The following is a 27,373-nucleotide window of genomic DNA, read 5'->3' on the forward strand; positions in this document are numbered from 1 at the left end:
ACTAGATGTTTTTGCTGGCCATGTTGGCAGGAGAGTCAGATGACCACCGTATTTTTCGGACTATAAGTCGCTCCGGAGTATACGTCGCACCGGCCGAAATTGCACAATAAAGAAGGAAAAAAACATATATACGTCGCACTGGAGTATAAGTCACATTTTTGGGGGAATTTATTTGATAAAATCCAACACCAAGAATAGACATTTGAAAGGCAATTTAATATAAATAAAGAATAGTGAACAACAGGCTGAGTAAGTGTACGCCATATGACGCATAAATAACCAACTGAGAATGTGCCTGGTATGTTAACGCAACACATGATGGCAAGAGTCATTCAAATAACTATAACATATAGAACATGCTATACGTTTACCAAACAATCTGTCACTCCCGATCGCTAAATCAGATGAAATCTTCCTCCCCGGTGTCGCCTCTGGTATGTCCTTTCTTTCTGCTGCTCGATTGCCGTTCTCTGCTGCATATTTCACTATGTCCAGCTTGTAATCTGCAGTATATGATTTCCTTTCAGGTGCCATTTTTGTTCAGTCCTTCTCAGTTTTTATAAGTTACCGCCAATGTTGATGTGATCCATTTTAATAGCTACGGAGTAGCATATAGCATATAGCAGTTAGCATCCCATGACCCACAATGCACTTCTGCCATGACCCTCCCCCGCCGAATTCTTATTGGTTGACGTGTGTGTGATGATTGCTGCCATTTGCTTCGTCTCTTACGCAAATGAGATAATTATTATTATTGGATATTTTACGGTTATGTGTTAATAATTTCACACATAAGTCGCTCCGGAGTATATGTCGCAGCCACGGCCAAACTATGAAAAAAACTGCGATTTATAATCCGAAAAATACGGTAGTTGTTTTTGCTGGCCATGTTGGCAGGGGAGTCATGTGACTTGTTTTTGGTGGCCATGTTGGCAGGAGAGTCAGGTGACTTGTGTTTGGTGGCCATGTTGACAGGAGAGTCATGTGACTTGTGTTTGGTGGCCATGTTGGCAGGAGAGTCATGTGACTAGTTGTGTTTGGTGGCCATGTTGGCAGGAGAGTCAGGTGACTTGTTGTGTTTGGTGGCCATCTTGGCAGGAGAGTCAGGTGACTTGTGTTTGGTGGCCATGTTGGCAGAAGAGTCATGTGACTTGTGTTTGGTGGCCATGTTGGCAGGAGAGTCAGGTGACTTGTGTTTGGTGGCCATGTTGGCAGGAGAGTCAGGTGACTAGTTGTGTTTGGTGGCCATGTTGGCAGGAGAGTCAGGTGACTTGTGTTTGGTGGCCATGTTGGCAGGAGAGTCAGGTGACTTGTGTTTGGTGGCCATGTTGGCAGGAGAGTCAGGTGACTTGTTGTTGGTGGCCATGATGGCAGGAGAGTCAGGTGACTTGTTGTGTTTGGTGGCCATGTTGGCAGGAGAGTCAGGTGACTTGTGTTTGGTGGCCATGTTGGCAGGAGAGTCAGGTGACTTGTTGTGTTTGGTGGCCATGTTGGCAGGAGAGTCAGGTGACTTGTAGTGTTTGGTGGCCATGTTGGCAGGAGAGTCAGGTGACTTGTGTTTGGTGGCCATGTTGGCAGGAGAGTCAGGTGACTTGTGTTTGGTGGCCATGTTGGCAGGAGAGTCAGGTGACTTGTGTTTGGTGGCCATGTTGGCAGGAGAGTCAGGTGACTTGTTGTTGGTGGCCATGTTGGCAGGATAGTCAGGTGACTTGTTGTGTTTGGTGGCCATGTTGGCAGGAGAGTCAGGTGACTTGTTGTGTTTGGTGGCCATGTTGGCAGGAGAGTCAGGTGACTTGTAGTGTTTGGTGGCCATGTTGGCAGGAGAGTCAGGTGACTTGTGTTTGGTGGCCATGTTGGCAGGAGAGTCAGGTGACTTGTTGTTGATGGCCATGTTGGCAGGAGAGTCAGGTGACTTGTTGTTGGTGGCCATGATGGCAGGAGAGTCAGGTGACTTGTTGTGTTTGGTGGCCATGTTGGCAGGAGAGTCAGGTGACTTGTGTTTGGTGGCCATGTTGGCAGGAGAGTCAGGTGACTTGTGTTTGGTGGCCATGTTGGCAAGAGAGTCAGGTGACTTGTTGTGTTTGGTGGCCATGTTGGCAGGAGAGTCAGGTGACTTGTTGTGTTTGGTGGCCATGTTGGCAGGAGAGTCAGGTGACTTGTGTTTGGTGGCCATGTTGGCAGGAGAGTCAGGTGACTTGTAGTGTTTGGTGGCCATGTTGGCAGGAGAGTCAGGTGACTTGTGTTTGGTGGCCATGTTGGCAGGAGAGTCAGGTGACTTGTTGTGTTTGGTGGCCATGTTGGCAGGAGAGTCAGGTGACTTGTGTTTGGTGGCCATGTTGGCAGGAGAGTCAGGTGACTTGTAGTGTTTGGTGGCCATGTTGGCAGGAGAGTCAGGTGACTTGTGTTTGGTGGCCATGTTGGCAGGAGAGTCAGGTGACTTGTGTTTGGTGGCCATGTTGGCAGGAGAGTCAGGTGACTTGTGTTTGGTGGCCATGTTGGCAGAAGAGTCATGTGACTTGTGTTTGGTGGCCATGTTGGCAGGAGAGTCAGGTGACTTGTGTTTGGTGGCCATGTTGGCAGGAGAGTCAGGTGACTAGTTGTGTTTGGTGGCCATGTTGGCAGGAGAGTCAGGTGACTTGTGTTTGGTGGCCATGTTGGCAGGAGAGTCAGGTGACTTGTGTTTGGTGGCCATGTTGGCAGGAGAGTCAGGTGACTTGTTGTTGGTGGCCATGATGGCAGGAGAGTCAGGTGACTTGTTGTGTTTGGTGGCCATGTTGGCAGGAGAGTCAGGTGACTTGTGTTTGGTGGCCATGTTGGCAGGAGAGTCAGGTGACTTGTTGTGTTTGGTGGCCATGTTGGCAGGAGAGTCAGGTGACTTGTAGTGTTTGGTGGCCATGTTGGCAGGAGAGTCAGGTGACTTGTGTTTGGTGGCCATGATGGCAGGAGAGTCAGGTGACTTGTGTTTGGTGGCCATGTTGGCAGGAGAGTCAGGTGACTTGTGTTTGGTGGCCATGTTGGCAGGAGAGTCAGGTGACTTGTTGTTGGTGGCCATGTTGGCAGGATAGTCAGGTGACTTGTTGTGTTTGGTGGCCATGTTGGCAGGAGAGTCAGGTGACTTGTTGTGTTTGGTGGCCATGTTGGCAGGAGAGTCAGCTGACTTGTAGTGTTTGGTGGCCATGTTGGCAGGAGAGTCAGGTGACTTGTGTTTGGTGGCCATGTTGGCAGGAGAGTCAGGTGACTTGTTGTTGATGGCCATGTTGGCAGGAGAGTCAGGTGACTTGTTGTGTTTGGTGGCCATGTTGGCAGGAGAGTCAGGTGACTTGTGTTTGGTGGCCATGTTGGCAGGAGAGTCAGGTGACTTGTTGTGTTTGGTGGCCATGTTGGCAGGAGAGTCAGGTGACTTGTAGTGTTTGGTGGCCATGTTGGCAGGAGAGTCAGGTGACTTGTGTTTGGTGGCCATGTTGGCAGGAGAGTCAGGTGACTTGTGTTTGGTGGCCATGTTGGCAGGAGAGTCAGGTGACTTGTTGTGTTTGGTGGCCATGTTGGCAGGAGAGTCAGGTGACTTGTTGTGTTTGGTGGCCATGTTGGCAGGAGAGTCAGGTGACTTGTTGTGTTTGGTGGCCATGTTGGCAGGAGAGTCAGGTGACTTGTGTTTGGTGGCCATGTTGGCAGGAGAGTCAGGTGACTTGTAGTGTTTGGTGGCCATGTTGGCAGGAGAGTCAGGTGACTTGTGTTTGGTGGCCATGTTGGCAGGAGAGTCAGGTGACTTGTGTTTGGTGGCCATGTTGGCAGGAGAGTCAGGTGACCTGTTGTGTTTGGTGGCCATGTTGGCAGGAGAGTCAGGTGACTTGTGTTTGGTGGCCATGTTGGCAGGAGAGTCAGGTGACTTGTTGTGTTTGGTGGCCATGTTGGCAGGAGAGTCAGGTGACTTGTAGTGTTTGGTGGCCATGTTGGCAGGAGAATCAGGTGACTTGTTTTGTTTGGTGGCCATGTTGGCAGGAGAGTCAGGTGACTTGTGTTTGGTGGCCATGTTGGCAGGAGAGTCAGGTGACTTGTGTTTGGTGGCCATGTTGGCAGGAGAGTCAGGTGACTTGTGTTTGGTGGCCATGTTGGCAGGAGAGTCAGGTGACTAGTTTGTTCTTGCATGAGTGTTGAGACTGCATAATCATGTCTTGTTGCAGTTGTACACATGATCCGCTTTAGTAAAGACAACAAGAAGGTCCGTTTACTTCTTGATATATGTAGAAAAGCGAGAGAAAAATAGAGCCAAGCAAAGCAGAACACGGACAGCATCTTGGAAGTAAAACATTTGTCGCATCTGCTTTATGTCACTGCCGGCAAACAGCGAGGGTTGATGACGACAACGATGTTTGGTGGATAGCCCCCCATGTGACGTGAAGTGAATGGTGCTCCCACGTCAGAGAATGAGGCGGGCGCTATCCACCAGTGGGTCGATACAGTGTTGATGGTCGATAATCTGGTGAAAAACATGGTTGACTCTGGTCAAAAAAAAAAACGGAGGAAAAGTTGAGGTCCATGGCACAACCGCGGGGCAGCACGGTGGGACAGGGGTTAGTACGTGTGCCTTACAATACGAAGGTCCTGGGTTTGATCCTAGGCTCGGGATCTTTCTGGTTGGAGTTTGCATGTTCTCCCCATGACTGCGTGGGTTCCCTCCGGGTACTCCAGCTTCCTCCCACCTCCAAAGACATGCACTTTGGGATAGGCTGATTGGCAACACTAAATTGAATTGAATGTAAGTGTGAATGTTGTCTGTCTATCTGTGTTGGCCCTGTGATGAGGTGGCGACTTGTCCAGGGTGTACCTTGCCTTCCGCCCGTGTGCAGCTGGGATAGGCTCCAGCACTCCCCGCGTCCCCGTAAGGGACAAGCGGTAGAAAATGGATGGATGGATGGGCACAACTACCTAGTACATCTCTTTATGTTGGACCGCTTTATAATGAACTTTACTTGTACTATGAAATCTGAAGAAACGTGCAGGTTGACAAAGCAACTTTTAGAAGTTCCACTATATTTGTAGCTCTGCCATCTCCGCAAAGTGACACACATGTGTTAGAAAGTGACAACTCACAGAGAGCAAAAAAAAGCAATGCCCTGCTGTTCACCTGCTGGTCCTGCAGCTTGACGCCCACCACCCTGAAGGTGTTGTTGGCGGTGTTGTGGTAGATGTTGATGCGGCTGAAGCCCTGCTGACCCGGCTTGATGGGCACCCACTTCTTACTGGCGTCGTCGTAGACCATCACAGAGGCCCGAGCCTGGCAGATGCTCTGCTCGCTGCGGAAACAAAAGGACATATTGGAGATCGCCAGTGGAGTTATGCAAATTAACAATAGGAACATTTAAAGTCACATTTATCAACACAATGGATCAAAACTATCATTTTCAGAGAGCTTTGGGTAATACTGTAAAACTAGAATTTTTTTGTTTGAGGAAGACAATATGTCTCACTGGGCATCTTGATTTTACAAAACCCAAAACCAGTGAAGTTGTCACGTTGTGTAAATCGTAAATAAAAACAGAATACATTGATTTGCAAATCCTTTTCAACCTATATTCAATTGAATAGACTGCAAAAACAAAATACTTAAAAGTTCGAACTGGTAAACTTTGTTATTTTTTGCAAATATTAGCTCAATTGGAATTTGATGCCTGCAACATGTTTCAAAAAAGCTGGCACAAGTGGCAAAAAAGAAAGAGAAAGTTGAGGAATGCTCATCAAACACTTATTTGGAACATCCAGGCTAATTGTGAACAGGTGGGTGCCATGATTGGGTATAAAAGAAGCTTCCATGAAATGCTCAGTCATTCACAAACAAGGATGGGGCGAGGGTCACCACTTTGTCAACAAATGCGTGAACAAATTGTCGAACAGTTTAAGAACAACATTTCTCAACGAGCTATTGCAAGGAATTTAGGGCTTTCACCATCTACGGTCCGTAATATCATCAAAAGGTTCAGAGAATCTGGAGACATCACTGTACGTAAGAGCCAATGCCCATGACGTTCAATCCCTCAGGTGGTACTGCATCAAAAAGCGACATCATTGTGTAAAAGATATCACCACATGGGCTCAGGAACACTTCAGAAAACCACTGTCAGTTACTACAGTTGGTCGCTACATCTGTAAGTGCAAGTTAAAACTGTACTATGCAAAGCGAAAGCCATTTATCAACAACACCCAGAAACGCCACTGGCTTCGCTGGGCCCGAGCTCATCTAAGATGGACTGATGCAAAGTTGAAAAGTGTTCTGTGGTCTGACGAGTCCACATTTCAAATTGTTTTTAGAAACTGTGGACGTCTTGTCCTCCAGACCAAAGAGGAAAAGAACCATCCGGACTGTTATAGGCGCAAAGTTCAAAAGCCAGCATCTGTGATGGTATGGGGGTGTATTAGTGCCCAAGGCATGGGTAACTTACACATCTGTGAAGGCACCATTAATGCTAAAAGGTACATACAGGTTTTGGAGCAACCAATGTTGCCACCCAAGCAACGTCTTTTTCATGGACGCCCCTGCTTATTTCAGCAAGACAATGCCAAGCCACATTCTGCACGTGTTACAACAGCGTGGTTTCGTGGTAAAAGAGTGCGGGTACTAGACTGGCCTGCCTGTAGTCCAGACCTGTCTCCCATTGAATATGTGTGGCGCAATATGAAGCGTAAAATACAACAACGGAGACCCCGGACTGTTGAACAACTTAAACCGTACATCAAGCAAGAATGGGAAATGATTCCACCTGAAAAGCTTCAAAAATTGGTCTCCTCAGTTCCCAGACGTTTACGGAGTGTTGTTAAAAGGAAAGGCCATGTAACACAGTGGTAAAAATTTCCCTGTGCCAACTTTTTTGCAATTTGTCGCTGCCATTTTATTCTAAGTTAATGATTATTTAAATAAAAAAAGTTTTTCAGTTTGAACATTAGATATCTTGTCTTTGCAGTCTATTCAATTGAAAATAGGTTGAAAAGGATTTGCAAATCGTTGTGTTCTGTTTTTATTTATGATTTACACAACGTGCCAACTTCACTGGTTTTAGGTTTTGTATTTTATGCATTTCAGTTCAGAAGTAACAAAGAGTAGAGCAATTAATAATTAAGTGTAATATGGCCAATCTTTCTTGTTTCCATGCCAGAGTTTGAACAGAAGGTAGCTGGTTGCAGATAAGTAGTAATCTCCAATTTGCTTGACACAACTAAATGAACATATTCGACAGAATGCTATTTTATAATGCCATAAAAATAATGGGTTATAGGGTTGCGTGATATAGATTATATAAATTTGGCTGACAATAGAGCTTTTAATACTATTGTTATATCGTGATAATGCAGGTTGATGACACATTCTGTGTTCCACAAACTTGACAGCGACAAGGAACGAGCGCGTCCTCAAAGCACTCCAACGTCCTCACTTGAGCGCTAGCAGCTAATGAGTTAATGTCCCTTCACAGTGCAAAGCCACTTCTAAGTCTGCTATCCTCGCCTCTAAGGTGGCAAATGAACTATGTTTGTTAAACGTATTATTATCACTGGAGGACGAAACTAAACACACCGTAGGAGGATACAATAACATGTTACCCGCTAAGCTACTGTAGAGCTCTTGAATGTAAACAGGTGAGCGGATCAATACAAATATCAACAGTAATGATACCAAGTATCGAATCAGTACATTGCCGATACTCCAGGGATTAGAATGATTCTTTATATCATCAAAAAAAAAGTTTGTTATTGTAATTCCCTGGACACAGGTGGACCAAGGGCAAAAAGCAAATTATTTAAATCAGCACCATGGTAAAAATCTAATTATTTAATGATGTTGCTACGCAGCCCTCCTGTGTTTTTATCTGAATATAATTGTGATAAAAATGTAATCATTCATCCATCCATTTTCTACCGCTTGTCCCTTACGGGGCTGGAGCCTATCTCAGCTGCAAACAATGAATTTGAAATGTTTAACCTTTGCAACGATTCTATTATTTACATACCAATATTGCAATATATATATCACGATATGAATTTTAGGCAGTATCTCCCATCCCTAATGGATAAATGTATACAGTGGTGGGCCGTCAGGGCTAGCTAGACCTTCTCTGCTTCCACAAGGAAGGAGAGTAAAGCGTTGATTAGGATGCAGATATATATTTGCAAGGCCATTTTCAAGAAAGACATTTCAAGAGAAGCTAGATCTCCTAAGACGAGGTCGGCCAACCCCCGAAGCTAGCTAACCTGTCCTAGCCGGTGAAATTATTTATCTGCCACTTCCAATCGAATCTACCAACTATGAGCGGTACCACTGGCTTAAGGCTTCGGATGGGGGCTACAAATTGTGAGATCAAAAAATGTTATTCCTTATTTTTCACGTTTTGATATGTTTTTTACAATATTTTCATTTGACAGCACCACATAGAGATCAATCAATCAATCAATCAATCAATGTTTCTTTATATAGCCCTAAATCACAAGTGTCTCAAAGGGCTGTACAAGCCACAACGACATCCTCGGTACAGAGCCCACATACGGGCAAGGAAAACTCACCCCAGTGGGACGTCAATGTGAATGACTATGAGAAACCTTGGAGAGGACCGCATATGTGGGTAACCCCCCCCCCCCCCCCCTCTAGGGGAGACCGAAAGCAATGGATGTCGAGTGGGTCTGGAGAGATATGTTTTAATTGCTGATGCGGGTTTTTGGTTTTTAAATGCCCTGAAAAGAAAGCCTGTTTCGTACACTGTTGAGGCGATTCAATGCCCAGTAGTGCGCAAGTGTGTTTCTGTATATTATTTTTCCTGCCGTGGTCATGTGGTGACATAAATACTGCTATTTATTAAAGTCAGACATCACTGAAGGCCTCTGTGTGAAATGCACGGCCCGCAACTAGATATATCTGCATAAAGAGCGAAAGAGATACATGCATACATTTTGTGTAGAGATGTGCAGTTCACTCTCTTAGAGATGTGCAGTTCACTCTCTTCATTTTTGTATTTTAAGGATATTGTAATTTTTTATTGCAGTGTTATTTGTTATTGTTTGCTTGTCTATTAGGGATGTAACAGTATTGTTGATACTGCATTATTGCGGTTTCAAAATCCTCACAATATTGCCGTGACATATGACGGTATAAAAACTGAAACTTGGTGAGTAGATTTTCTAGGACTTTTGTGTTTATCCTAAACATTCCTGCCACTTCATTTTACGCACTATGGTATTTTATTTTTTGGGGGGGGGGACATTTACCACAATAATATCATATCTTGGCCTTAATACTGTGATTATAATGTCCAGTAAGATTTTGACATAGTTACTTCCCTATTGACATTTTTGAAAAAGGTTGACATTCTTTGGAAAACAGCAATATTAAGGGACAAGACAATATTCAAATTTATTGCAATAAATCAATACAATTTAACAAAATACTTAATTAAATCAATTGTTATGCTCCAATCCCGCTGACATAAGAGTGTACCAGCCCTACCTAGTGGTGAATTTAATATATTTAATTATCGTTTCATCAACCCCTTGGTTGTTTCCATAAAATCGAAAAATACAATTTTTCATTCCATAGCTTCAAAGCACAAAAGGTGAACGTGGTGCAAATAACACCACAAATCTACAATACAGGACAGTGACAACTCATATAGTACTACACTGTAAGTGTAACTGTAACAAGAACCAGTGAAACACAATTGCCGTGTAGTTTAGTAAAGTGTTGGGTCATAAGGGAGACACACCTTTTTGCAGCTTCCTCTCCCAACTTCCCACATCGGGAATAAACACACAATGTTAAATAAAGCAAAAAGTGGGAGAGTGCTGGTTAAGAAGCTAAAAACACAACGGTAAATTAGCTCTTTAGGCCTCTTGAGTGTGTGGTGTGGTATAACACACACCCACATTCACATCAGCGGTGGAAGAGGGCATGTGAGTGTGTGTGTGTGTGTGTATGTGTATGTGTGTCTTGGTAATGATACAGTGTGTGAAAAGCCCTAAGAGAACATCACCAGTTGGACTTGATCACATGAAGCGGGGCCGGGAGGAGCCAACCATGTTTGCAACTCAACAACTGATAAGAAATTCTGCATTTTTTAATCAAACATTCCATAAAGGCATTAAATAGAATATTAGATATGGAAGTATACATCTTGGGGCTTCTATGTGGGCGTAGCTTACTGCGATGCCCAAATTGAAAATGTCAAACTTCAAATTAAAACACTAGCCATAATATCAACTTGTACTTTAACTTGAAACCCTAACTGTAGATTAAAACCTATATTTCAAACCCTAACACAGGGGTCACATTCAGTCTGTCAAACGGATGCTAAACAGCTCAATGAGTAATTAGTGATCATCCCGTCTTGTCAAAGAATGTACCTGCTGGAAAATGTTGCACGAATAGGCTTGTAAGATAGACTTGTAAGATAGACTTGATAGTAGTACTCTTTTAACCCTGCAAAACTGTGGTTCACTGCCCTATAAAAGGGCTGCTGAAGGTTTAACGACAGCAACAATTTGACTCTGGAATAGATTTGTATTTATATTATGTTCAATAGGGGAACAAAACAAAACACAAAACACGTGAGTTAGCGCAGCAGAAAGGGATTTTTTTTTAATCGCAGAGCTCATACTAATTTTATTAGATACAAGGCTCAAGCACTTAAATACGTGTCAGCCTTTCGCCTCACGCCTCTTATCTTGACTCTCACACCTTCAATCTGCTAATGTGAGCAGCTTTACAGTCCGACTACCACGAAGTAGCTCTCTCTTGGCGTGACAGTGAAATAAAACCAATAAGAAAAACCTTTAGTGAATTCACAACCTGTGAAAGGACAGTAAACTACACCTCTGCCTGCTGTTAAGTTGCTGTGTTCCCATATCAAGGCACTTCTCTCACTTTCAGCTCAAATGTGACAAACTCAGCAGACACTATGTATTACTGCATGTCATTAGGTTTGACATCTACAGTATATGTTCACGCAATAAACGCAGTATTTTGCTTTGAAGTGACAGTGCTGTGAATAGGAAAAGAAAACATGTTTTATCTTGCAGTATTCAACAATGAGCATAACTTTTTAAATTTAAAATAGTTTTTTTCAACGACAGCAATGTCATAGTTTTCTTCCAGTGCATTGCCATACAACAGCTGCATTGTATAATTTGTATAAATGGGGGAAAAAAAAGTATTTCTAAAAAAAGATTGTACCATCCTAAATTTGTCAAATGACTGATAGTGTGTATCACCATAAGTTATAGTACTGACCCTAATACATGCATTGTTTTAAAATCAGTGAAATAATTATTACAAAACAAAAACATATTTCACAAAATATCGGACCTGTAATTACCGGGTAGTATAAAGAATTATGTAACACTGATAAATCCGATAACATAAAAAAATAGCTTGGATAACCGATAAAAAAAAAAAAGCTCTAATGATGCGGGTTAGGGTAAGCAAATCAAACGCTATTTTTTTCCTAAATACCAAGGTGTGAGCCTGAGCTCATTGTAAACAAACACGACTTTGACTTCGGTGGGAATTGTCCATTGTTTCAGAGGAAGACTTTTTGCATGTCATTTACACCAAATGTGTCACGGTGTGAGCTTTGCGTTGTTGGAGAGACAAAAGGCAGTCTGCATTATGTTAATAATGAAAAATAAAGTAGTACCAACCGTGGATAAAGAAGAGTTCCACAAATGTGTCAAAAACTAACAAAAAAACAAACAGGAACCATCCATCCATCCATCCATTTTCTACCGCTTGTCCCTTTTGGGGTCGCGGGGGTTGCTGGAGCCTATCTCAGCTGCATTCGGGCGGAAGGCGGGGTACACCCTGGACAAGTCGCCACCTCATCGCAGGGCTAACAAACAGGAACCAAGCAGTGTTAATTTTATTGACTGAAAAATCGTCATCTAAGTTATTGTCAACAACTCATTTTCCCCTGACTAAAATAAGACAATAACTAAATCAAAACAAATGCACGCTGACTAAAACAATGACAAATCTGACAATTTAGTCAACAAAAACAAGGCAAAAATGTTGACAGATTAAATACAATTTAATTAGTATTCAGGTAGGTGGGACTAGCTAGGAAAACATAATCACAGTTGCATGTGGGAAAGGGCCAGGGGTAAAGCACAGAGGAGATCTAGTCAGAACTAAAGTCTTTGTAAGGCTTGGTGTTTGGATTTTTCACTGGGAAAACCAAACTGTATTGTTACACACCTCAATACAATACGTTTTCTGCACTTGGAAGGAAAAAGAAGAGAGGACATATGTACGCACTTCACCTCTGCTGTGGTACACAACAAGACACGTAAACCCTGTGGCTCCATTTTCTGTTACTGTGAAAGACGATAGAACAGGAGCACAATATATTGTATCTTTGATATATTCATGGAGTGCAGGTCTTGTTGTGAATTTAAATTTTGAGATGCTTCTGCAATAACCGTAATAAACGGGGTTTCAAGACAACTTCAAAGATACTTCATACTTTAGTCATCAAAATGTACTGTAGTGTTAGTTGACTACAATGTTGAAGAATTTAGTCGATTAAAACTAAATCAATTTAGACCACTAAAATATGATTAAAACTAAGCCATTTTCATCACAAAACTATGACAAAAACGAAATTGAAACTGCTGTCAAAAATAACACTGGAACCAAAGCAGAGGCAAAAAACTTACAAGTATAGAGCAGCGTGGGGAACAAGGAACACGGGGCGCAGCATGACGTGACGTGACGCTAAGCATGAACAGAGTACAAAGATTCAGCACCATCTGATCAACAAGGCTGGCTTAATAAGCCACCTGATTGACAACCAGTTACACGTCTGTCTCCTGGTTGACAATCAAGAAACAGGTGAGGGAAACCGCGCTCAGGCAGAGGTAACGTGACTTTGAGTGGAGTCAAACAAGACAAACAGGAAGTGGAACAAAAAATAAGAGCGCTGGACAGGAACTAGTTTTTCGATCATTTTACTTTCAAACGGTAATTCTAGTTTTACCCTGGTTATCATTATTACAGTTTATCTTTACATCGCAAACGAGGCCAAATAAAGTTGCGAGTGCCAACACTTTGATCTAATAGGTGAGAAACACTATTGAATTTGAGAAAGAACTCATAGCAAAGTGGTGCCTCTGACCAAAGAACCACCATTACATGTTATGTAGAGTTTTCAATGTAGAAAAAAAATTATGATATGACCCCTTTATTGCGCCTTATAATCCGATGCACTCCTTGTATGAAAATAGACCTGAATAGAACCGCTCACAACGACAGTGTCCCTAATTCACCGACGTCCCACTGGGGTGAGTTTTTCCTTGCCCGTATGTGGGCTCTGTACCGAGGATGTCGTTGTGGCTTGTACAGCCCTTTGAGACACTTGTGATTTAGGGCTATATAAATAAACATTGATTGATTGATTGATTGATAATACTCTGGTGCGCCGTATGGTCCAAAAAATATAGTACTAACAAAAATCAAGGTAACGCTGTGTAAGTCTCAAAACTTCAGTCTTTTCCAGACTGTTTTCTAACCCAGTCAATACTGTAAATTACATAACAATGTCCAGCCCTATCTTTGTAGATAGACAGTGTACTGTATGATAACAGCGCATGACAACTCTTAACAAAGCTACATTCTCAGTGAGCAATCACAAGCAGAATGTTTTTGCATTCCTAGCAAAAAATATGAACAGAAAAAAAGCCTTGTGGTTGTGGTTGCTTTTTTTTTGCCTCCAAGCCAACGCCCTCCATGGTTAGACTACACATTGACGCGACATTTAGGGACACTGTCAAGTAAACAATTCACTTATATCAGCCACAAAGATGCAGAACGAATAGAAAATTATCTAATTGAGCGCAGTTGTCAGACTGCCAAACTGAAAGCGATCTGTTTCTGATTTGCGAGACTTTTTAAGGGTGAGACAACAGAAGAAATGCAACAAAAAAGGAAACATAAGAGACGATGCAAATGAGTAAATACAATTAAAAATAGAAAAGAGGGACTATTGTTATTGACAGGTTGCTGGATGTGTCGCACTAAATGACGGTAATTCCAAAAACACACAGACTTCATGTTTCCTGCGAGTCATACACACTCTCTAATCCCTTCGCACACTCTCCACTTCAGAGAGCCTCCAGGCCGCCCGTTGGGAGAGAGAGGAAGGTGCCGGTTGTACGAAGTCCGATGGATCTTCTTACAAAAGCAGCAACTATTTCTGGAGCAGTTAGCAGAGGAATGGACTGATGCTTTCATTTCTCTTTTTGGACTTTTAAGCTCAGCTCTTTAAGCAAGTCGCAAATGAAGCGTCCTGTAGACCGAGCGTCAAATTTCAGTGCAAAACTTCTTCCGGCGTTACTGTCACTGCAACAAAAGTTGATGCGAGTGTACACATCATGGATGACAGCGCATCATGCCGAAAAGGTCATCTGTTGCTGAAATCTTAGTGACATTAAAGTAACACGATGAATCAACTGGCAACTACATACACCAGTCACAATATTAGGTTCACCGACTGCATCTAATCAAATCCAATACAAGAGCAGCATCAAACTACAAGAATGCACGTTCTCTGGTAGTGCAATGATGACATATATCACAATAAATTATTTCTTATTATTTATATTAGAGGTGGGAATCTTTGAGCACCTCACGATTTGATTACGATTCAGGAGCTACGGTTCGATTAAAAATCGATTATTAATGCATCATTAATTTATGTATATTGATGCAGTTTTACATTTCTTTTCATTTCACTAAATAAGCGTTTATCACTCGCGACTTTTAAAAACAGTGCATTTGTAATAAGAAACAGTTAAACTATTTCCCATCACATTTAATAAATCAATGGAAATGTGTGCCAAACTGGAACATACTGTATGTAACCTATAATAAAGGAGCTGGTCGGATCACTCGGTGATGTGGCTCGCTGCAGTCAGCCACATTTTAGAACCGTCTGCATTATTGTATATACAATAAATACATCGGTTATCGATTATTGTCGTTTACTAATCGATTCTATAATCGACCAAGTCCGAATTGCGATGTATCTAAAAATCGATTATTTCCCCCACCTCTATAAATGATAATAGAACATTTCAAAATGAGTTACGAAGGCTTCTACTATGGCTGCTGATAAATTGCGTCATTTCCGGGTGAATTATTTTCTCAAAACTATTATTAACCTACTTGCTAATTTACTGTTAATATCTGGTTACTTTCTGTTGTAACATTGTTCTATCTACACTTCTGTTAAAATGTAATAAACACTTATTCTTTTGTTGTTTGGATAATTTACATTAGTTTTAGCCAATACCAGATATTTGGATATGGATCCAAAATCAAGTAGTTACAGGTGCAGTATTGGTCATACCAATGCTGATACTGATACACAAAATGTTCAAGAATAGTGAATAGTAAAATGTTTGATTACAAATATAATCAGACAAAAACACAGGATGGGGGTGTAACAATATCAATAAAATATTGTAATTGCTTCATTTATTTTCTACTGAGGTACATGTAACAGTTATCTAGAATAATGTTTCTTCTACAAAGTATATCATTTTGAATGTGTTTTTTGTTTTTTAAATAAAACTTAGTTAAAAGATTTCAGTACAAGTACTTTTTGAAAATTTTGAGCACATTTAAAAATACCACGATAATAATGATAACCGTGATAATTTTGGTCACAATAACAGTGATAAGAAATGTTCATATACACTATATTGCCAAAAGTATTTCGCCACTCGCCTTGCCTGACATATGAAGTGCCATCCCATTCCTAACCCATAGGGTTCAATATGATGTCAGTCCACCTTTTGCAGCTATTACAGCTTCAACTCTTCCGGGAAGGCTGTCCACCTTGCTTTGTGCACTGGTGCACAGTCATGTTGGAAGAGGAAGGAGCATGGAATTGTCCAAAATGTTTTGGTATCCTGGAGCATTCAAAGTTCCTTTCACTGGAACTAAGGGGCCAAGCCCAACTCCTGAAAAACAACCCCACACCATAATTCCTCCTCCACCAAATTTCACACTCGGCACAATGCAGTCCGAAATGTACTGTTCTCCTAGCAACCTCCAAACCCAGACTCGTCCATCAGATTGCCAGATGGAAAAGCATGATTCATTACTCCAGAGAAGGCGTCTCCACTGCTCTAGAGTCCGGTGGCGACGTGCTTTACACCACTGCATCAGACGCTTTGCATTGGACTTGGTGATGTATGGCTTAGATGCAGCTGCTCGGCCATGGAAACCCATTCCATGAAGCTCTCTGCGTACTGTGCGTGGGCTAATTGGAAGGTCACATGAAGTTTGGAGCTCTGTAGCAACTGACTGTGCAGAAAGTCAGCGACCTCTTTGCACGATGCGCTTCAGCATCCGCTGACTTGGTGATGTATGCTTAGATGCAGCTGATCGGCCATGGAAACCCATTCCATGAAGCTCTCTGCGTACTGTACGTGGGCTAATTGGAAGGTCACATGAAGTTTGGAGCTCTGTAGCAACTGACTGTGCAGAAAGTCGGCGACCTCTTTGCACTATGCGCTTCAGTATCCGCTGACCCCAAACTCTTCCATTTTCTTATAATAAAGCCGAAAGTTGACTTTGGAATATTTAGGAGCGAGGAAATTTCACGACTGGATTTGTTGCACAGGTGGCATCCTATGACAGTTCCACGCTGGAAATCACTGAGCTCCTGAGAGCAGCCCATTCTTTCACAAATGTTTGTAGGAACAGTCTCCATGCCTAAGTGCTTGAATTTATACACCTGTGGCCGGGCCAAGTGATTAGGACACCTGATTCTGATCATTTGGATGGGTGGCCAAATACTTTTGGCAATATAGTGTATATAGTTTTATTTTGTATTTGCAGAGATAATCAAGTTGGATTACTCACTAGAGGAAACCTCATATTATTCATTCAATTACAGGAGAGTGTGTGTGTTTGTAGGCCATAGTTACGTATGGTAACATGGCTGATAATTAATAGCATACCATTTAGTTTTTTTCCATAGGTAAACTATTTTCCTCTCCTGTTGTCTATATGGTGAAGTGCATCTTTACATATACATGAAGGTTTTAATTGTGACTCACCCGAGGAATACAAAACAATACAGCAAGAACAAAAAACGTATCGTCTATGGTTGAGCTTAAACAGGTTACATGAGTGAGCCTGAAGACGGGAGGAGCGGCGTGAACATGAGAGAGGCACGAGAAGACGGAGATCAAAAGCAAAAAAGATGTCAGGGAGGAGAAAGAACAAACAAAGCACCAACATGGAGCCTTCTGCCACACTGAGTGCTTCCTTGTGTTAAATAGGCCTCGGGTGGGTGAAAGGAGGCCACGTTCACTGGCAGGCTTTTTAATAAAGCAAAGCACGTCCCTGCGCACATGGTTAGACATATGTCCTCTATCACCATCTCACAAATTCCTCGCTATTTCAACATTAAGGCTGGAAAAAACAGGTAGATGTTAGTCGCTCCCACCTGAGAACGCTTCAGCTACAGTGGCAATTAGCTTTGGCGGCCAGACAAATTTTTCAAGCCCACTGCTTCACTGAGGAAGTTGTCTCGACTTTAACGTGAGCTTAGGATGAGTCATCACCACAAATAGAGTTTCCACTATGTTTTCATTATAAACACATTGTAAGGTGCCTGGTCTGCCATAGAATAGTAAGACGGAGCAGGAGGGCTCGGTGTTGCCAACTTAGCGTCTCGTCTCAGCCGCTATATTTTCCTCTTTATCAAAAAAGCAACTGGCGACAAATCTAGTGGAGACTTTGGGAGTCTCTGAAATGAAAGCAATCATCGCTCTTCTCAACGAGCACTGGGTGCTGCTGTGGTCCCCTCCCCTTACATACTTTTAAAGTTAAAGTTAAAGTACCAATGATTGTCACACACACACTAGGTGAAATCAACCTCTGCATTTGACCCATCCCCTGGGAGGTGAGGGGAGCAGTGAGCAGCAGCGGTGGCCACGCCCGGGAATCACTTCAGTGATTTAACCCCCAATTTCAACCATTGATGCTGAGTGCCAAGTAGGGAGGTAATCGGTCCCATTTTTATAGTCTTTGGTATGACTTGGTTTAAACTCACGACCTACCGATCTCAGGGCGCACACTCTAACCACAAGGCCACTGAGCAGGTTATGTTCACTCAATTTTAACAAACGGGCCATGGCCTATTTTTTAACATCAATAATTACGTCATTAGGTTCCCTAAGAGCAGGGGTGTCAAACTTGTTTCCATTGAGGGTCACAACGCAGTAAAAGCTGCCCTGAAGGGGCTGCTTGTAACAGAGATTATATATGAATGTTAATGTATAATCGTATGTATAATAATTTGTATGTACAATTTGATGGATATCTTGCTTTGAAATCATACGTCACAAATATATTGTAATATTAATTTTTATTTTCATAAAAAACTGTCTGAAATATATGATAATTTTATATCTGTTGTATTATTTGACTATATCAAAGTTTGAAAAAATAAGCAATTGCAGGACATGCATTTATTTTCTGTCTAAACGTAAGGAAAAAATACTTTTAGTAAGACAGATCAAGTACTTTATTGACACACATTGGGCCTTGAGTTTGACACCTGTGCCCAAGTGTTTCCTACAGAATGGCAGTCTATTTATGGTGGTGGGGGCGGGGCCAAGGCGGGGCTGTATCAAGATTACATCATCATATATTTTGCATAATTGCCAACACTGCAAGCTTTTTTGTTTTTTAAAGGCCAAAAAAATTTTGTACATACAGTAGATTAAAAGACAAATCTGTGTGACAAATGTGTGCTCATATTATTTATTAGTATCCACTATAAATGTAACGATAAATGGTAATAGTGATAACAATGGTAAAAATCTTGCCGGTTAGTATAACCGTATTCAATTAAAATCATCAAAAAACAGTGATTGATAACCACACTTTGATAAACTTATGGACCAACTATCCTTAGCTTGCTATTTTAGCTTAAATGCTAACATGAACATTAGAGACATTAACACCTTCCTCAATGAAGAAACAACATACACCAAGTCATCAATCTATAGTCGATAGTGTCGAGTCGACACAGACAAAGTTGTTTGTTCAACAGGAAGTGAACTTGCGTGACGTCAAATCAACCGGAAGTGAAAAGAACAGGTCACCCAATCTGCATTTATTAAACTGGAGTTTATATCGATCACTTTGTGCAAAAACAGAACAGCATTTATTTTTAATGTGAATACTGTAGTTCAGTGGTTTAGACAGTAATGTGTTTATACAAGTTTAGATTGGGGTATGATGTGTCATAATGGGAAAATAGGTTAATGTCGCTTGTTTTCATTTTAGCATTTAAACTGGCTTGCAAGCTAATGCTAGTCCTATAAATTTATGAAAGTACAATTATCATCACGTTTTTTTGATCATTTTAATTTAATTTTGAGTTTTACAGTAGTGATCATTATTGTAGTTTATGTGCATGCAGTACAAATGCCCGCTGAGACGTATGTAAAAGAGTGACTGCTCTCGTAACCCATAGCAACGCATGCATATGGCGGTTATAAGCGCTGGAAAAGATACAGAATTCATCTTCATTTATTGTTCGGTTGGTTGACTAATCGAATATCAACCTAGGCCTAGGAATCAGTTCGGACACCATTTCAAAAGTACCAATTGGGCACCAGTATCGGATAATATGTAAACGACACCAAACCCTAATTACAATTCACTGCAAATTCCTTTGAAGCTCATAACAAATTGCCCTTCGTTTGCCGTGCTGCAAAAACTGAAACATAAGCAAGATTGATAAAAACATAGATTTTTTTGCAAAACAGAACAGACAACTAGAATATGTTAGCCCAATATGCCTACCCCAAGTAATATGTACAGAAATCTGAGATTTAACTAATAATAATAATTTCAAAAATCTGTAAACAGAACTACAAAATGTCATGTTTTCAAACGACTAACAAGAATGATTGATATAGCCCCTGATTCACAATTTTAATTTGCACAGTTTAAACCGAGGGTCAGCTAAAAGAGAGAACAGGGACTATTTCAAATTGTGTCGGAGTGCACTCAGTATACCCACATTACTGTACAGTACAGTAGGAAAAGGATTCATATGGCCCCGTTCGTGGATGGATTTTGTGTCATTTTGCAATGCAGTTTGCAGAGGTGTGGACTCGAGTCACATGACTTGGACTCGAGTCAAACCAGGGGTGCAAATTAACACTCGCCAGTCGCCATTTGCGAGCTATTTTTAGCTTTGGCGAGTAAAATATTTGCCTAACTTGCCACGCTGGCGAGTTGAAAAAGTGAGGTTCACAACAGCAATAATGCAGCGCTTACCGGTACCTAAAGCAACACGGAGATCATTATTTTACCAAGCACATATTTGTTGTGATGTCACGTTCGACGTTCCGTAGACTAGTTGCTAAGAGACGGCAGTTAGCTAGCCTAGTAGTTAGCTTAGAGCGCGCACTACAGGGATATCTCTCAGGCGACAGTCACAGAGTGTACCGGTAACGTTACTCGAGTCTTAATAGCTAACAATCATTCTTCCTAGCCTTAAGCCTATAAATCTTATCGTTATGTGGCGCTTCCTGAAACCCATAGCTAAAAAGGCACGGACGGAGGAGGAGGAGGAGGAGGAGGAGGGGGGTCGCGATGCGAATGCTGCGAAACCCAAACCGACCAGCGCTGGAACTGGGGGGAGAAAGTTTCAGACGAAGTGGCTATACGACGATGCAGACTGCACTGCATCATGCGTCCTGCTTCTAGTTTCATAGGATAGTAAAAAAAAGAATCTATATACTCTATATACTATACTGTGGCCCCTGGTTGGTTGTAGAATTGGTTTTAATGTGACGTGAACACTTCTACATGGCGGAATACAATGGTAAAGGAAATAGTTTGTTTTGGCATTTGGCGAGTAAAAAATATGGTTGGCGAGTATGTTTTTTCACCTACTAGCCACTTGGCGAGTTGGTCAAAAAGTTAGTTTGCACCCCTGAGTCAAACTCGAGTCATGAATTTGATGACTTTAGACTCGACTTGACAAAATGTAAAGAGACTTGCAACTCGACTTAGACTTTAACATCAATGACTTGTGACTTCACTTGGACTTGAGCCTTTTGACTTGACATGACTTGCTACTTTCCCCAAAACCTAAAGCTCAAAAAGTTATTTGGGAGCGCTCCGTAGCTTTCATTTTCTACCTGTCTGTCTATCAGCGTGTTGTTCCTGTCAGCTGGTGTCTCAGTACAACAGCCAATCAAATGAGATCTACATTGTTTTCATCACACAGCATTCAGCCAATCAAATTGCAGGACAACCAATGAACAAGAGTTGTCAAACAATGCGCCAGTGAGAAAGATTTATACCAAAGTTGGTTTCGTTCGGGTATAAAAACTACGACTTGGTCAACAAAAAACGAATTGCCGTATGCAAATCACGCAGTTCGAATATTACAGACGGAGACGCAACAACTTCCAACTTCGTTCGACATTTGAAGTTGCACAAAGAAGGGTAAGTTTTGAATGTAAGATAACGTTTATTGGCTAAGTAACATGACTTTTATTTGCTGTGTAGTTAAATCAGTGAGGCTGTAAACTCACTGCTAACGTTATAACCATAGACATCTTATAAGTAGACGCAGCATCGAGGGCTACTGCCTACTGGCGCAGACGAGACGCGGGGCCTCCATCTTGGAGTGGTGATGCGCTCCACTCACTGCAATTCATTTGGCAGGAGCAATGAACTGTCAGCGCATTTAATTCATTTTACCTCACTGAATACCACTCATTTTCACGCGGTTTTTTGTCATACGTGTAGCTATGATAAAGGACACATGTTTTATTATTCATAGTTTGCTTAACAGTAATATAATATTCTTATATGCTATAAGTGACCAGACGTCCAAGATCAAAACTGGGAATATAAGCCCAGAGAAGGGGGAAAAAAACGGTCAGCTATTTTTAAGTTGAAGAAACAATATGATTAGATTATATATACATGCGTATATCCTACATAAACAATGTATGAATACATTAGATATCTATATATCTTATAGACCGAATCTCTGTTGCTGCAGCAGCAGAGAGTTTATTCTGTCTTGACACTTTGTATTGATATTTTGTATTACATTCTTCCCTTAAATGATCATGTTTACAGTGATTGTTATATATGTATTTTTTATGTATGTCGCTTTGGATAAAAGCGTCTGCCAAATACTTAAACATAAAAATATATAAACACCTGAGAGTCTTTATATCAGCTAAAACCACCAATCTGTTTCACTGGATTCAGAATGAAACCAAATGCTGTCTTACCCAACAATGTTAGTATTTGAATATTGTTAAATAAATGATAAATGGGTTGTACTTGTATAGCGCTTTTCTACCTTCAAGGTACTCAAAGCGCTTTGACAGTATTTCCACATTTACCCATTCACACACACATTCACACACTGATGGCGGGAGCTGCCATGCAAGGCGCTAACCAGCAGCCATCAGAGGCAAAGGGTGAAGTGTCTTGCCCAAGGACACAACGGACGTGACTAGGAAGGTAGAAGGTGGGAATTGAACCCCAGTAACCAGCAACACTCCGATTGCTGGCCCAGCCACTCTACCAACTTCGCCACGCCGTCCTTAAAGACTTATTCCTGGTTACAATTATACTGTTAAGAAAGTATTGTCTTATATTTTGCCTAAAATGAGAAAGCATCATAATCAGTGGCGGCTGGTGAATTTTGTTTTAGGTGGGGCTGAAAGTTTGTAAATCAAACCCCTGTAGGGGCGTCATCCTCCCCCAGAAGATTTATTTGTGATTTTCACATACATATATTGAAGATCTTTGCTCCTTCTCAACTCTGTGGTAATGTTATTTTCATAAAATACAACCAATAGTACATTAATGTTAAATCTTACTGGTGAAAAGTAATCCCCCGGTTCCTATTTTCAACAGTCCGCTCATTTTGAGCAGGAAAACGCTGAACACCATCTTTGTTTTCTACCTGTCAACTGTCAGTTTAGGCTGCTCGCCGGCTCCTCATCACCACTTCAAGATGCAAATTGCTCGCGTCACAGAAACCAATACTGCGTCTACTTATAAGATGTCTATGGTTATAACGTCATTGCAAACACGGCAATCTGTTGCGTCCACTGCAGTTTGCTGCCTTATTCAAACTTTTTATCAAGTGATTTTTTTAAGCAGGGTTGCATGAGGTACCTATACATAACGTAACGTTAGTCAATGTATCACACACAGTAACATAACGTTAGACGGCGGTCAGCAGCACCGTGTATTTTAGCCACCTACAAAAAGACAAACATAGTCGAATAAAGGTCAGTTCAAATGTATACTATATTAAGAATATGTGTACATATTGCATAGGGCCCTGACATCTAAAAAGTACAACTCTGTTCATTGTTATGTTCATGTATTTGTTATGTTTTTCATGTGTACGCACACATAAACACACATACAGTATGAGATGAGATCAATGAGATAAGGTAAGAACAGAATAGAAACTGCTGTGGAACTAGTTACAATGCAATATGCCATGGAAATACAATGTTAACACTTTTGTACAAATAAGTACAATTGCACTTGTTTTTTCAAATGTGTTTATTCTGTAAAGGAATGAGTTAAATGTTTAAAATTGTTTAAACTATTAAAATGACTGGTTAATAGTGCTATTATGAATTGCAATGTCAGTACTATTTTTTTTCCTGCTATTTCAAATGCACTTGTTTTAATAAATAAATACAGCGGTTTAAAAGCATACACAATCTGTGTAAAAATATTAGTCTGTGGTTAAAAGGACTTGAAAGGACTCGAAACTCAAAATGCAGGACTTGTGACTTGACTTGAGACTTTCCAGTCTTGACTTTGGACTTGACTCGGGACTTGCCTGTCTTGACTCGGGACTTGACTCGAGACTTGAGGGCAAAGACTTGAGACTTACTTGTGACTTGCAAAGCAATGACTTGGTCCCACCTCTGGCAGTTTACTGAAAATGATAGCAAACGCCACTCTAGATAGCAACTGACGCTGTGGTCAAAGTTGGAATAGCCACAAAACCCATTTTAAGATATTTAACACTCTACTGCCATTTGGCGGTTAAAGATGATAGTGCACCCCCACAATTTGTCACGTTTCATGTGTCAGGTAAACTGTGACGAATGGGCCATATGAATTCCCTTCCTCCTGTATGTACACATTAAGAGTGCTAAAGTATCTGAAACTGTAAAAAGAAGGAATTCAGATTTAGGAAAAGAGATGCAAAAACACAAGAGGAAGTGAGATGTCCTGATTCAATCAGAGCTGGAGTGATGGGCGAACAGGGAGCTAACAACGAATTCATCCGGCGATGTTCATTAAAATTAATTATATTTAAAAAATCATGACCTCTGGTAGAATAAACAACCAGCTGGGGGCAACGACAGCATCCAGGGAGACTTCCTGTGCGGCGCGGGAGGTAATTACGCAGTTAAATGCATCCTTGGCTGCTACTGAAGCTAATAGAGACACAAGAGGAGAGTGAGTGAGACACAAATAATATCATTGGCAATATGATGCTTTGCTTATTGAAAAAATATATATACGCGGGACAGTATTATGTTGTGTGTTTTATATGTACATGTTTTTCAAAAGCCACTGCATATTGATTCAGTCAAGCGTCACCATGAGGATTAGAGCTTCCAGGGTTAGCTGGGCTTTTAGGGGGCCACAGCCTATGTGTGGCATGGGTGGCGGAGTGTACAGTTACAGTATGGATGCCCATCTCTGTGCATGTGTGTGTGTAAAATGGTGGGGTCCATCCGACAGAAGGGAGGAGGTCTGTCTGACAGGCAGGAATTAGAGACAGGGCCCAGCAGGCCGATCATTACCTCACTGCAGTCTTAAATCTAAATTAACCAGGACTTAACTTGCATACAAGACCCTTTAATCTGCTCAACAGGGAAAGTAGTGCTCCAGGACGCCTGCTGGAGCTAAAAACAGCACAAGCCAACATTATTTCTCGGAACGCGCGAAAGCCTTTGCGAGACAACAAAGTGTTTGCCTGTTTGGAAAAACGGCGAGTAATGTGGTGCAGATGGCAGCTGTAGCATTGTGTTCAGTGAAAACTAGGGATGTTCTGATCTGGGACTTATGCTGCTGATTCTGATACCGATCATCCATGAGTGAGATCGACCAATACCAATACCAATCACATGTATTAACACTCCATTTTTCAATGTATTTATGGTGAGTGCGATTAACAGTTTAACAATATAAACACAATATTTATATATAATTATTCTCTTTCATTACATACATTTTTTGAGCAAAACAACAAAAATTAGAAGTACACAATAACTAAACCAAATTAAAAACTACTATCTATTAGTCATTGAAATACTATTTTCCCGCAAAGTCCTCCTGTGTCAAAATAATTACTGTGAATTCTGGACTGTAGGCCGCTGCTTTATTCCTATGCTTTGAACCCTAAGGCTTATAAAACGGTGCAGCAAATTAGTGGGTGTTATCTTCACTGACAGCCATAATGCAAATAGTTTTCATAAAACACATGCAAAGACACTGAAATGGTGTGTTATTTTTTGTGCTATGGCGCCATCTTTTGAACGAGTTCGCTTACTGCAGTTGCTGCCGGGTGAATGTCTACAGTCATTTCCTTCCGTTTAGAGATTTAAACTGGAAGTGCAAGTGCCCTTTCATCTTCTAGTTAACCATAGTGTTTGTGCTCGAAAGTATTTCACTACAAACAATGTTTGTAAGTTGTACAATATAACTAAAACAGTTCTCACTTAATAAACCATCCCATGTGTGATTTCTGTGGAAGTGTTTTCATGCATCTGTGTACATGCTAACGAAATGTAATCAAGCAAGTGTCGTTAGCTTTAGCTAATATGCTAATATGTTTGCGAGTGCCTTTGTTAGTACTATTAACTTACAATGGCATTATTTTTGTATTGTTACATTTTCGTAAATTCACACGAAAAAAATTCACCGTGGAGTTTTTAAGTATGTTTTGGAGAGCTACCTTAAGCAGCTCAGGTGTCAGTGATGATGACTTCTGTTTTGTTTGATCGACCGTGTTACAGGCACTGTTTGAAAACAATTAAGTTATGTGAATAAACATTTAAAAAATATTTCTGTGTAAATAACTCATTTCACAACGTATGTATTTGCAGTGTGGCTAATAAATGGAAAAAGATGTTTTTCTTCTCAAATTTGGTTGGTGCGACTTATCTACCGGTGCGCTCTATATTCAGGAAAATACGGTATTCCCTAAATTTGTCAACATTAACAAAAACAATAAAAAATGGATTTCAAGAAATTAAAACTATCTACCTATTTACTCAAGTATCGATATATGATATTACCCTTGGTGTCAACACCACCAATTTATGGATCGATCCACCCTCCTGATGTATTGTGCACTTCTGGCTTCAACAATGCTGACACATCAACAGTTAACAGCTGTTATATTATCACATGCTCTCTCTCGACCAGGGGTCGGCAACCTAGAGCTTCATGCGCCTCTTTGGCGCCGTCCTCGTAGCTCCCTGGAGCTTTTTCAAAAATGTATGAAAATGGAAAAAGATGGGGAAAATGTTTTGTTTTTTGTTTTAATATGGTTGCTGTAGGAGAACAAACATGACACAAATTAATTGTTAATAGTAATTGTTAGAAAGCCCACTGTTTAATATGTTTGTGTTTATGCTCGGGATCTTTCTGTGTGGAGTTTGCATGTTCTCCCCGTGACTGCGTGGGTTCCCTCCGGGTACTCCGGCTTCCTCCCACCTCCAAAAACATGCACCTGGGGATAGGTTGATTGGCAACACTAAATTGGCCCTAGTGTGTGAATGTGAGTGTGAATGTTGTCTGTCAATCTGTGTTGGCCCTGTGATAAGGTGGCGACTTGTCCAGGGTGTACCCCGCCTTCCGCCCGAATGCAGCTGAGATAGGCTCCAGCACCCCCCGCAACCCCAAAAGGGACAAGCGGTAGAAAATGGATGGATGGATGATTAGAGTATTTGGCGAGCACCGTTTTGTCCTACTAATTTTGGCGCTCCTTGAACTCACCATAGTTGTGTGGACTCTGACGCAACAGTTTGTTTACATGTATAACTTTCTCCAACTCTGCCACAGAAAGACGTGTTTTAAGCCACTCCCTCTTTGTCTCATTTTGTCCACCAAATGTTTTGTGCTATGTGTGAATGCACAAAGGTGAGCTTTGTTGATGTTATTGACTTGTGTGGAGGGCTAATCAGGCATATTAGCTCAGTGCATGACTGCAAGCTAATCAATGCTAACATGCTATTTAGGCTCACTGTATGTGCATATTGCATCATTATGCCTTGTTTGTAGGTA

At 41.3% G+C, this 27,373-nt stretch overlaps 1 protein-coding gene across 7 annotated transcripts in view; it reads right to left on the reverse strand.

Annotated features, from left to right (window-relative positions):
• Positions 1-27,373, reverse strand: part of evla (Enah/Vasp-like a) — a 77,577-nt gene that overhangs the window by 21,303 nt on the left and 28,901 nt on the right. For 5 of the 7 annotated variants that reach the window (XM_062041607.1, XM_062041606.1, XM_062041608.1 and 2 more), the window contains one exon: positions 5,126-5,294. In XM_062041607.1, coding sequence (XP_061897591.1) covers positions 5,126-5,294 — 169 coding nt within the window. Of the gene's footprint in view, positions 1-5,125; positions 5,295-11,673; positions 11,793-12,687; positions 12,834-27,373 lie in introns of those variants that run through there. The other 2 variants (XM_062041605.1, XM_062041609.1) reach the window with 2 other exon arrangements.

Source organism: Entelurus aequoreus, linkage group LG03 (genome assembly GCF_033978785.1).
Source record: "Entelurus aequoreus isolate RoL-2023_Sb linkage group LG03, RoL_Eaeq_v1.1, whole genome shotgun sequence".
NCBI classification, from domain to species: Eukaryota; Metazoa; Chordata; class Actinopteri; order Syngnathiformes; family Syngnathidae; genus Entelurus; species Entelurus aequoreus.